The sequence below is a fragment of the Branchiostoma lanceolatum genome, chromosome 7 (genome assembly GCF_035083965.1).
Source record: "Branchiostoma lanceolatum isolate klBraLanc5 chromosome 7, klBraLanc5.hap2, whole genome shotgun sequence".
NCBI classification, from domain to species: domain Eukaryota; kingdom Metazoa; phylum Chordata; class Leptocardii; order Amphioxiformes; family Branchiostomatidae; genus Branchiostoma; species Branchiostoma lanceolatum.
In genome coordinates this window covers 5,068,087-5,081,628 of record NC_089728.1, presented here as the reverse complement: position 1 = coordinate 5,081,628, position 13,542 = coordinate 5,068,087, and the positions used below count along the sequence as shown (strand labels likewise).

At 40.8% G+C, this 13,542-nt stretch overlaps 1 protein-coding gene across 1 annotated transcript in view; it reads right to left on the bottom strand.

Annotated features, from left to right (window-relative positions):
* LOC136438334 (membrane-bound transcription factor site-1 protease-like) overlaps nt 1–13,542 on the bottom strand; it is a 99,098-nt gene that overhangs the window by 19,351 nt on the left and 66,205 nt on the right. The window contains exons 10-12 of the mRNA XM_066433099.1: nt 11,603–11,787; nt 6,358–6,460; nt 3,822–3,898 (exon numbers count right to left, since the gene is read on the bottom strand). Of these exons, the coding sequence (XP_066289196.1) occupies nt 3,822–3,898; nt 6,358–6,460; nt 11,603–11,787 (365 nt within the window). The remainder of the gene's footprint in view (nt 1–3,821; nt 3,899–6,357; nt 6,461–11,602; nt 11,788–13,542) is intronic.

Genomic DNA, 13,542 nt, shown 5'->3' with positions numbered 1-13,542 from the left:
TATGTGTAATGACACATATTTGAAGATTCCTTAGAACTTTAACGATATAATCGGTATCTCTTGTTAGAATCTGTCTGACCCTTACCTCTTCCGTGACCTACTGTACATGAAAAGTGGCCTGCAGGCCAATTTGAGCTTCTCATGAATAAACAAAGGCCAAAGCCTTTCCAGGAACTAACAAGTGTGAAAATTATGCATGTTGTGAGAGACGTCTTTTTCGTCACAATGCACTGTTATAGAGAGGACAAAAACTTGCTTTGGTTACTTAATCTTCATTCCCATCTTATTTGTTATCAATAATTATCTGCCATTTTTATTGTTACCATATAATTCCATGTACAATGTAAGGGGTTGGAGTGGACCCCCCAGGAGTCCTTGAACATGCCACCAGGCGAAATGTATTCCTGGTTAAATAAATAACCTAAACCTTCAACTAGATTCTAACCAAATCATCATCATCATCATCATCATCATCACTGCGTTTCGGTGCTTTGCACTAGCTGAGGCAGGCTGTCACCGGATCATTTATCCATTGAGATAGTAGTGTTAATCATGCAGAATGGAGTGGAAAGGGGCCTTATTTTGTTTCCAAACATCTGTTTAGTTATCTACATGTATTGCAAGAAACAAACAGAAGCAGTTACTGAGTTAGGCACAGCAAATTGTCTCGAATGTTTGGGCATAAAACTGTGCACACGTAGGGTTTTAAACCCAAATCGTAATGTCTCTCCATGTCTAAAACTGAACGAAGGACTTCATAGAGACAAGGAGGCGCAAACCTGACAACATCAAACGCAATCACTGTCACCAACCTAATAACCATCCACTTTATTTACGGAGAGGTTTCCCCGTCAAGTCCAAGTTGAAACGTCGAGAACGCCTACCGATCAACCACATCTATTAACGTCCACACATTCGTGCATTAGATTGCGACTTCTTCCCCCGTATCCAACTGCCCGAGAGGATTACCCGACTTATCTCTTCCAAAGAGCAGCTGATCTATAGGGATCCTAAATCCAATGTTTTCAACCCCCCACTTATGAAGAGGTCATGAGGACACTTGCGCAGCATCCATCAAGCTGTCAAACCTCCTCATGCAGGAAAAGCCTGTGAACTCCATCGTCGTTCTCCAAACAACGCGCTTCAAATGCCCTTGTCTTCCTCCTCTAAATTGAAATATAAAATCGAGAAAATATAACAGGTGATTTCTATCATTCATTACAGTCAATCTAGAAATTCTATATATTATGTGGAAACACTGTCGTACATAAAATGGGGTCAAGTAAAACAGCAACAGGGCGACCTTTGACCTATACCCATAAGCTCGTGGGGCTTATATGGAAATACACATTAACCTATAAAACAGGCTTTTGGAAGTTTTAGAGGACCGCAATAAATCAGGCAACATTTCTTCCCGACAGGGACACCTTGTCAATGTGTTGGAGTTGTTGGGGGCAAATGTATGAGATTCCAAGTAAGGTGCATGCCTGCAAAGGTGGCTTGTGGTGGTCTCTGCATATTTGTGGTCAGCAAAAGTTAATTAAGAATGTCTGGATGAACAATGATAACATTTGGTATATGGGTACTGGTCTTGGAAAAATGGAGGTCAAGGTTGATCTTGAGCCCCTTGGCGGCTTTTCTTGGTACTGCAGCAGAACTTTAAAAAAAATCTTTTATCCTTTAGAAAAATTATGTTTGTGGAAGATAGCTTTTGATGTCAGGAAGAAGTACTAGTAGTGTAGGTTTGGGCCACCTAGCAGCTTGTTTCTAAAGTGCCCAGGCAGTGCCAATTTTTTCAACTTTGAACTCAAGTGTGCACAACGAATAACCTATTAGAATTCAGAGCAACTATTTGCTTTATACATGTAACTAACTGTGGCAGAGGAAGAAATCACTGACAGGTCAGAGTAAAGAATGGCCACCATTTGGGGCACAAGTGCTGCATGGGCAATAACGAGGCATTTCAATGGCCTCCAGCAATTAGCCCCGGCCTCCCGCTGGGTTGGCCTTAATCCATACAAAACCCCAAACAGGATTTTGATAGTCCACAGCTAGCTGCTGGGTCTGCTAATGGGAAGTGAGCTTTCTCAAGGGTTGATCCCCGGTTGTCTGGGACGAAGCCAGTATCAAATCCCTGCTAATCCCAGCAGATGCCGTAAGGGGCCGATTTTCCAAATGTAAAACATTAGTGGTCTTCCTTGCGGTTGGAATGTTATGGACACAACAATGGAACAGTCGATTTCTATCTTAGGCTAGGGTCACATTTCCAAGCCGGGGCCCGACCGGGCTGTTTGGAAAAACAAAGAATAAGAAATACATATCAAGAATAAACATATGGTAAGGAGAGATGTTAACAAAGTTTTGTGTGTTTTGTTGTCTCTTATATCATAGTTTTCGTTCCCACAAGCTGCCCGGCCGGGCCCCGGGTTGGAATTGTGACTCTAGCATTACATGTACTCCTAAACCAATCAGGGCTGGAATTACTGCAATGAGCCTCCATTCTTTTAGCTTGCATAATTGGAAGTTGTTTATGATATTCTTTTACTGCAATTGTCAAATTTTCTTAACTCTGCAGGTTTTTCTATATGGGGGGGTAAGTGAAAGTCTTTTAAATCATACTTATTAGTACACAGCATCGTTGTATTAATCTTGTAGAATAAATGGAATATGAATAAATGTGAGGATGCTTTAATAAGCTATACAATGTAATATTTGCATTTGCATCTACAAATATCAGGATGCTTTAAGAAGCTACGCAATGTAATATTTGCATTTTCATTTGCATCTACAAATATCGTTGAGTCAATATTCCATTCAGCTTCCGAATCCCTTTATTCCCCAAAATGTCGATGGTAAGCTGCATTTACCTCCCACAATGGCTGGATCTATCACTACAGTTTGAAGGTCACGACCGGCAAGCAGACGAAAACAAAAGCTTTGTTCTCCATGAAATTTCCCTATAAATCCACGTTAAGGACATGTTTGCTCGTATGAAATGAAATGAAATACCTTTCCATGACATTTTCCCCAGTGAAAACAATGCAAACAAACCACACTGTCGTGTCCCTGGAAATATTGTTTAGACAGACCTGTCTAGCATTCCCATTCTAAATTGTAATTCATGTTGGATTTCTTATTTGTATACATGAACAATTGCACATTTGTTCCAGGTCTAATATTGTATATGCTGTACTATGGAAAATCTGCATTTGAGGTGCCCCAAAAAAGGATTGGCTAGCAGTCAATATTACATCTATCAGATCTCATGCTACCATTCTTTGCTATGGAGGGACAAGGGAGTCAATGTCCTAGAGGTCAAATTAAAGAATGAATAATGTGGAGCTACATTGTATAGGAGACATTACTCAGATGCCTCCTTCAGACATTGTTTGCAATGTCTGCATAATGCTGCTACATTTACTGGCATGTACCAGCATATTTTACATACTGTGAGCATATGAGCCACCACTACATGTTTTCTTGCCAAATATCATAAACACCACATACATGTGCATGCATATAGCATAGCAATACACATATACTATCCAAGCAGAGGATACGCTCTGGTTTGTTTTTTTGACGTCTTTTTAGTTGATTTTGTAGGGCTTTCTATTTCGTCAGGTTGCGTATGGACAAAAGTAAAATCTGACAAAATAGAAAGCCTGACAAATATTGGACAAGCAAAGAAACAAAACAACTTTCATCCAAATAACTGAGAACATAATATCAGGGTTGGCGGTGGGGGGCAGTATCCTCGCAAAAATGCAAACATTCTGACCTGCCTTGAGCTGATGCCTACAAAATACGACATGTGTACGTACTTGAGTCCGGATCCCCTGACCCCGGATCCATAGGTGACGATATCCGGCTTGACTCTCCCATAACCTCCCGGCAGCTCCTACAGTCGGCGGGACAAACACATACAACATGTTACAGACTTCCCCTAATGGGTGCGCCGTCCATACGAGTGCCGACGGCTGGGGCAGAGGGCAGCTTCACGGGTCACCTCCCTGCATTTGCCTTGACCGGGGCGCAGAGAGAGAGGCTCGTTAGCACCTGCTGGTGAGGCAGGTCGGCGGCTTTCTGTGCCCCGGATTTGTACCAGCCTGTTGCATCACCACCTGCCAGCATAAGGCCCACCGAGGATCGCCCCCCATGCATATTAAATCGAATACATTACAGCCATTACGCCGATCAAAGGAAAATACATCAAAGTCTGAAAGTCTTTTAACCTTTGATTAGGACCTTTGGTTGTGCGCATATTAGGGAAAATTTGCTTTTAATGGTGCGCGTGTGTGTTGGCTGGAAGTCATAAGATTCAGTGATTTCATCTACATCTTGCATCAAATTTCACATGGATATAAAAACTGTGTGTACAATCAAACCCGTGGCCCTTTGTAAGTAGAATATACAGTGTACAACGCATGTCTACGGAATAGAGGTACATTGTAAAATAATGCATATCTGTAGCTATAGTAAGGAGTTACAAAATAAACATACAAGCAAAGCCGTACATCTCAATAATGATCTAAAAAGAGGGAAAATCTATCGCAAACTGGTAGTTCATTTGCCCCGTCAAGCTACCTCTAATTTTTAGGCTACAATTTTTTCGTTATTTTCTTTCCAAATGTTGCTTGAAATTTGTTGCATCACTAATAGTAATAAGTATACCACAAACTGGCAGATTTTGGCTTCTACATGTAACACATTCAAATTAATAGGTGTGAAATACACCTCATTAACTTTGCATAATGAAAGTGTCCAAACGAATAGCAAATGAAGAGATGTAGAACACTTGTACTGTAACAGACCAAAGCAAATTACGTACATGTACAGCTTCAAGGTTGGTAATTAAACCCCACCAAGCTCGAGCTGGGAAACCCCCTTTCAATTTTGCCCAATGGTGTAGAAGTAACGGCCCTACAGACCGGTCCCCTCTGGGCTTGAGGCAGTCGGCATTAATTAGCAGAAACTAATTGGACCCCCACAGCTGACTACACCCCCTGATGAATCCTCGCCATTCAGATCTCTCCGTTCGCAGCCCTGGAAACAGCTTTCATGAGTATCAAAGGGCAAGTCTGCCTTTGTTTGATTAGTGCCCATTTTGTAGCAAGTCGAGTTCATGGTAGTGTTTTTTTTAAAAGTTCTTTGCAGGGACTGAGCCCGAAATTTTAAAAGAATTTTGGCAAAAATAAGACATGAGGGTGGTGGTTAGGATTTATACATGTTACCAGTCATTTTTCTTTTACTATTTTAGGTTACCATCCTGGAAGTATATAATGTATGTGCATTTAGCCCAGAGTGATAATCAAAGTACACATAACATTGTCCGAAACTGTACTTTGTTAAGAATGGAACAGTGGTGCCATCCCCTTGATACTGTAACCCCATAACCATCATCAAAAACAGGGTTTTCTATTCTAATGAATATTTTTTCTTGTGTCTTTAAAATGCAGTCTGAGGTAAGATTGACTTGCAAGAAACTCCCTCCATTTGTAATTGAAAAAGGCAAAATGCTTCCAACTTCAGGAGGGTGAGAGGCTGTCTAAGACCCTTCTTCGCAGACCTCCTAGGTGCAGCCAGGATTTATCTATAAAGGGGTACTCTCCAAGCAGAAGTAAAATCCGGGGTATTTTCGACATATTTTCGCGGTGTTTTGGACGTTTTTCTACTTCCTAAGAGGAGGGAGACCCAACTAAAAACGGAAAAGCAGAAAGACGTACAAAATACCGCAAAAATATGTCGAAAATACCCCGGATCTTACCTCTGCTTGGAGAGTATAAAAGGGAGTGCTGATTTGTGACTTTCAACATGTGCCAGGAGAGCTCACTGCTTCTAGGCGTGTGGCATTGAGAACCATGGCCCATGTTGAACATCACAAATCACCTTAAGATAAATGCTGGCCACACCTGGAAGGTCAGTGAAGGAAGCTAACTCAGTAACTGTGTAACCTCTAGGACCATCTCGCAAGCACCCCTAGCACTATCGTAATATAAATTTTACCCCTAGCCATCATACATGTACTCTACAATTTACCCCTAGTACCATCTTACTCTAAATCTCACCCCTGGCACAATTGTACTCTAAATTTTACCTCTAGCACCATCGATGCACCATACTCTATATCTTACCCCCAGCACCATCATACTCTAAATTTTACCTGTAGCATTATCATACACTAAATCTTACCCCTAGTACCATCATACTCTAAATTCTACCCCTAGCCCCATCGTTGTACCAAATTTTTGGGGAGATCCTTGCACCTCTTTCAAAATTGCACACATTAGGAAACCTGTTGTGCTGCAACAGTTGGCCACCTTAAAAGATTGTCTAAGAATTATATACAGCGCATCTTACCCAGGTGGTCATTCCGCGAGAAGAAAACCTGGCAATCTTGTCCTCAAAGTCGATCCCTCCCACCCCGATGACGTCCATCTGATCCGCCGGGTTGTTGAGGGTCCTGTGGCGTACAACGTCAGACGATAATAAACATGTTAGTCTTACTACTGACACAGTTAATTGCTTATGTGTAAATTAATGGCTGAATCGCAATCATTGGCTGGTGACTGATGTGCATACAAAGCATGTTCTTTCCGATAGCTTGGGGAAATATTTTATGGGCAGTGTTTTATTTCCCAGGTGGTAGGACGAGCAGCGTGGTGACGGCATGTTTGAGAAGACTTTGGGACACCCACAGATCCGTGAATCACACCGAAACAACATTATTGAGAATATCAGTTATATAGGTTGATGAAGGGTAATAAGATATGCCAAAAATAGTTACTCAAGGAACTGGATAAAATTTGAAAATTTTAGCCAGTTGCTTGAGTAACTATTTTTGGCATATGAATTATAGATGAAAAGTACAGGTACATTGCATGGGACTAGAGACAATGTTTCTATTAATTGCTGTCAAAGGATATCGGAAATCATAAGACATAAAATATGTTCTTGTATGTACATTTGCAATTACAAGAAGCATATAACAATTCAAATAATTCATCAACCTGCTTGATTTATTCTGTATCATGTAATAATTCAAATGAGCTCATGGTTTGCAAACCTATGTACAAACATGTATGTTATAATATTCACCCTCACTTTAGAACAAAATGAAATATAAAGCACAGAGAGACAAGCATACATTGTGTACATGTACAATTGAATTGTACATTTAATACCTAGAGAGAGATGTGTACCTTTTAACACTTTTCTTTCCCAAGCATACACCAAGACTTAACACAAACAAAACCCAGTTATAGTATATCCCTTAAACCCATATGATTAGGTATCATAAAACAAACTCAATATCGTTCAGGTTTAGCAGGGATTTTTCTAAGGAGGGGTGCTGTGCCCTCATACTTAAACCACGAGGCCCTTTACCCTGGGAATCAGATAAGTATCAAATACAGATTGATCAGGAATGCTTCTTACTGCTAAGGCAGTCTTCAACTGTGACCTGTCCGACAGTAACTTCCCCCCTCAAAAAGCCTTAAAATGCCCAATTTTAACTCAAAATTCTCCGAAACTACACACTCCACACCCTGGAAGGGGGGAGTTAAGCGAACGAGCCCCTCCCGGGGTGTGGAGTTTCGGAGAATTTTGGAATGCTATTTACTACTAGACCAGTCTTCAACTGTGACCTGTCCGACAGTAACATCCCCCCTCAAAAGGCCTTAAAATGCCCACTTTTAACTCAAAATTCTCCGAAACCCCACACCATGGAAGGAGCTTGATTGCTGAACTCCCTCACAATGCCCCTATGCATTTCCCCCCAGAAAAACAACTTGACTAATGTTTAGATCAGGGCTGTCTCCAGCTTTAAAACTTTTTCCGTCCCACTCATTGTTTCGAAGCCCATGATTTTGATTTTCAATGTTGAATCTGTCATTCTAAGCTTACAAAAATACATTTTCATCAGTTTTAGGTCGTGATATTGATATTTTTGGGACGGACAGGGTTTAATTTTTTTCCGTCCCAACAAGCAAATTTCCGTCCTGGGACGGAAGGATGGGTCCTGGAGACAGCCCTGGTTTAGGTTTCCCTTTCTGAGAAAGAAACTAACCAAATCCAATCAGACCACACAGTCCCATGTGCGGTCCAACAATCTACAAGTGTCCGAGCACCTGCTCAACACTTCACACCGTCGCAAGTCCCTCGAGTTGCCGGCTAATTTATCTTGATGACTCCTCGACACACCTGATCAAATCTCGGGCAATACGCAATCAAGTTTTAGTCGAGTGGCTGCATCGATCTGTGCTGTCGTCACATTAAAAGGACACAAAACTAACCAACTGCATCTGTTGCCCATCTACGTTTGATGTTCAGTTTATTTATTTATTCATCTATTGTTTGGTATGTTCAGTTGTCGCAGAACAAGTTTATTTATCTATTCATAATGGAGTCGATTTTAAACATCATTTCTTCAATGTTGTCTGGAGAGATATCACAATCATTATGAATGATGATACAAAAGTATTTTTTACAAGATGACTGTGGACAAAAACTGTCACTGAATGTAAACAGCTTTTCCTAACAATCCTAGTTAATACTTACATGTATGCACTTGCCAAGATTCTTCTGAATTTTCCAACTACAAAATGTATGACATGTACTACTTAGGAACATTTCTGTATATAGAAACTAAGGTTTTGCCATCTACCTGATGTTAGTAAGAAATGGTCTACATTATGCTGTACCAAAGTTGCAATGTTGTTCTACATTATGCTCTAGTTGTATCTGTAATCCTATTGAGAGTAGATCATGAAAAGGTCACGTTCAGTACAAAGTACATAATCTGTTTCTAGCTATCTTAAGTATTCTAATTCAGTATTATGCAGCATAAAGTTTGGTGACTACCGTCTATAAAAAGTCCTGGGTTCTAGCTAGTACATTTTAGCGTATCGGGCCTTCATGCTATTATTTGCAACCACCACACTAAATTGAGGACCATTACATGTACACTTATTTTCCATCTAGAGAAATGTTAAACTTGCTAGTATTTACTTGGTTACCCTTAGAATGACAACTTGTTACCTTACATTTTCAAAATCTCCTCCCAGTTGAAGAGCCAAGACCCCCCTTCCACACTTCTCCCTGTGATTGGTTGCTTCTCAACCTCGCCATTACCATTATTATGCTAAAATAAAATCCTGGCTAGAACCCTGAAGTCATAAGTTTTTCCTCTAGATAAGTACTTTTGGACTAAAAAATCTATGAGTCACTGAGAGGCCAGATGCTGGGTTACATTCAGTTACAAACTCTGTAGCTTGATTAACTTCAATTTAAATGTACATGCACAGGACGCTTAGATTTTTAAGATTACCAAACTACAAAGCTGGCTGCCAGACAAATTTCTTCGCCACTTATCATCTAACAGTGGCAAGTGTCCCCAACCAAATCCACTTCTTTTGAAAGACTGTACTTCTTAAATAAGCCGAGTTCTTATCCTTGGTGTGTCTGACCAAACTTGCCTTTAATAAAAGGGGGCTATAGTATGGGAAACATGCAGACGACTTACCAGGTACCCCGAACGCCAAGGTGGGAAAGGCAATTTAGTGAGGGATGTGATCTGAATGTTGATTGGCTCAAAATTTCCTTGATGCCAGGTTTTCAATAAGTTTCACCAATCAATATGGTGCTTTCTGGTGTGTGGCAATCAAGGACGTTGTTGCCTGAGATAATATCATCTCTGCATTGAAACTGTTGCATATTAAGGGTATTCTTTGCATTAGAGCATATATGTGAAGGCTATTCTTTGCATTAGATGTTCTTCTGTGAGGATAAGATAATTAAACAATGTCATAATCATTACCTCCGGTAAGGAGGTTCACCTCCGACAGGGGTACTGTTTTTGGCTGTGGTGTCTGTATGTTCACACCTACATGTATGACTCAAGATCCTTTTGATGGATTTGTTTGAATTTTGGTACGTGAGTAGTTATTGAGGTCCCAAAGAAACATGGTAATTTTGGGCCTCCCAGCAGTATTTTCAGGTACTGCAGCATTACAGGTCGACACCCCCTTCCTAAAATTAGTGTGGTAAAGTCCATCAGCAGTACTAGTCCATTACTACTGACTAAATCTTATGGGAGGTACATGTAGATAGCTGGGATGAATTAAAGGAAGAAGGGAAGGAGATGATCACTAACATACTAGCCTAGTATGTGATGGCTAGGGCTATGACCTCTTAACTGCGAATCACTGCATAAATGTCTCTTTTTTTCTGTCTACTGCCTACACTACTTTTCTTTCAACCACAAACTTGGAACTGCCATCTTATCCTTACCGCGAAATCAAATCCCTACAATCATATTTCTGCTTTTACAGTCCACGTAAAAATTTCTCCTTTCCTTTTTGAAACGGTGTATCTTTCACCTTCGATATACATGTACTTCCCTACAGCCGATGTTACCAAATTATTCTGAGCAAGTAGACAGGACAAGGCCGCCATTACCAATATTACCCCCACCGGCCATTCCATTTGGGAGGATGCAGAGTGCATATCTAAGGGCAGGGAGTGTGTGTGTACACTAACGCTCACACGTTCTCGTTTCAAATTAAAGATGGCAGACGCAATACACTCTGCAAGCCTCACCTTTCGGTTTGGCAGCTTCAAGGGTCACAACTCATTCTGTCTAATCCGGGCCAAATGAAGTTACATCCCTTTGAAGGATTTCTAAGATTTTACCGATGGTCCCGGCTCAATGGTATTAGCGAGGTGCCATTAGAATGACAATGTCCGACTCAGATACAATTTCCACAGCTGACAGCTGGTGCGGGCCCAATTGAAATGCCTGGTTTATTTCCTTTACTGTAGATTAGGTGAGGATATCATGTTTCTCACTTATATATTTTTTTTATACACATGTACATAAAAATCAATTCTTTCGAGCAGATGAGAGATTCACATAGTCATAATGTAACTTCTCTGATATGCAGCATCTGAAGAATTGGTACTGGTTCTATAAATATGTCCCAAAATTATACCCTGGCTGTCCAAAAATCTATACTTCATGACATGAAACTGATGAAAAAGTATTTTCGTCAGCTTCAACAACGAAAATCAACAGCATGGGTTCCCAAACAATGAGACGGAAAAAAAATTAAAACTGGAGACAGCTGTGAACTGCATATTTCTAGGACTACAATGTCATGTAGCTACAATGCAAATCTTCAACAAGTCTGAAATAATTCCCCCAGTAACTACACATCTGCCTGAATGCTAATGTAGCAAATGGCAGGAAAAAATCTACTAGTAGTAACCCAAGCTGCAGGCATACATGTACGTGTGATAGATCCTATTACAGCCGCAGGTGGCCAACCAACACAGGCCTATGGTACCAGTTATCCCTAATGGACAGCTAAGTAGTACAGGCAACCAAAGCCCCCTCACATTCGACATCTACAATATCAATGAGCATCCAATTACTTTCATCCACTCTGTAAAGATCCCTCCAACACAAAAAGTAGGCCATCTCTTCTGGGGATGGGAGCTTTTTGTCAGTAAGTGACTAACAAATACATGTACATTGTGTACATATGCATGGAAACTTGCTGCCCTCATGTGCTGGCAAAGAAGTAAGAAGGATGATGCGTCTTACCCGTACAGTGGTCCATCGTTGCCGATGGCTGAGACCATGATGACTTTGTTGGCTGTGAGCTCCCAGACTTTGTCCACAAACGGATGGTCCATGAAGTCGGGCCCACCGATACTGAGGTTCAGCACGTTGATCTTCTTCAGGATGGCGTAGTTGAAGGCATCGAGGAACCACGATGTATAGGAGACCTGGGATGGGAACATTGAACATACAATGTACTTTACTTCTTGACAATTATCATGTATTTATCCCACGATTAGAACTACAAAATTTTATCGATAACAACAGTATATGAGTTACATTATAGTCATGTTTGGATGATTTGGTCTTGGTTTGTTTGTTTCTTTGTTTGTTTGCACACTAGGTTTGTACTGAACAGTACAAGCTGCATAGCCAGACAGCTTTATCTGATCCACTCACACTGGGAAGGACCCCTACTCTTATCGATAAGTGTGTGGGTTTCTTTTACGTGCTCAGGGTGTGGATCCCCTCAACACAGGACCTCCATTTAATGTTGTATCCAAGGGATGCCCCTGACTGAAGCTAGGGACTCATTTTCGACTGAATGAAGTGAGGAAATCTGTGTTAAGTGCCTTTCCCAACTGGACCCAGGGGCACAATATTGGGACATGTCAAGGGATTCGATTTGATTCATGCCCAAACACCCTGCCATTGCGCGACACAAATGAAACTCATTTCTTGATGATTGCACATGGTACAATGTACAATGTATGGCAACAACTATCAAACAACAATGACACAAGGCTAGTTTATCCCAAAGTCTTATATGAGTTACACTATAGTCAATCTCGCATTTCATCATTAATCATAGCTCATTTATTTTCTACAATCTTAAAAATAAAGTTGTTTCTCCGATAGCCTACAATTAAGGCCTCAAGGTACTAATGATCTAATTATGCAAATATTTCCCTTGACGCATGCTTAATCATTGCACAATTCTAGTTGCTAACAGCACACTTGCTCTGTTAAAAAAAATACTTTCAAAGAGTATTAAAGTTATGGACTGTCTGGCTCATGGTTATTTTTACTACACTCCATTGTCCATACCATGAGTGAGAAGACCTTGAATGTCAAGTACATATAGAATACAACACGGGGTATTCCGTATCACCCGAGGTACCAGCCCGACCGCGGGTCGGATCGCCCGACGGCCGTAGGCCGGAGGGCGATCCGACCCGCGGGAGGGCTGGGACCGAGGGTGATGCGGAATACAACGTGTTGTATTTTATTTATGTCATACCTTGGTCATACCCACCCGAGAAAACACACATTTCAATGCTGAATGCGCCAGAAGTTGAGGGAGTTTTGTGTCCTCGAACAAAAAACTGTAGCAACATTGATTCCAATCTCCGAATCTGGTATTCGAATTTCCGACGGCCGCGCAACTGGCGCGCTCGAAATGCGTTCGAAATATTCTATGGAAGCCTGTGTGATAACCCTTCCGAACCCTATGTGATCCGGATAGTTATCACACGGTCCGGAACACCCGTATCAGGCCCAGGCATGACATAATAGTATCTACATGTATAAATATAATATGACAGTCTTTCAAATCTGAGAGTAATAAGGGCACAGCAAAAACATACAAATGTAGTAAATGTGGTCTATTTCTAAGCCACAGTCTTAATTGTCTCCCCAACTTCTCTGAAACATTTTCATTATAATTAGCTAGCATATTGATGATACAGCATTTAAATTAGTAAAACCAGAAAGTAAAAAAAAAAATGATCTTCAAAAATTTCAAATTCGTTAGGTGTTATTTCACTATTTCTTCAAAATAGGGAAAAGCTATACAGGCACGTCCAATGTTGTTTCTTAAGATTTCGCTTCAATTCGAACGCACATCAAGGCAGATAAATACTGATAACAGCTGCTCAACCAAGCTCTAAGTCAATTCCCCATGTTCAAATTTCTCTCTGTGA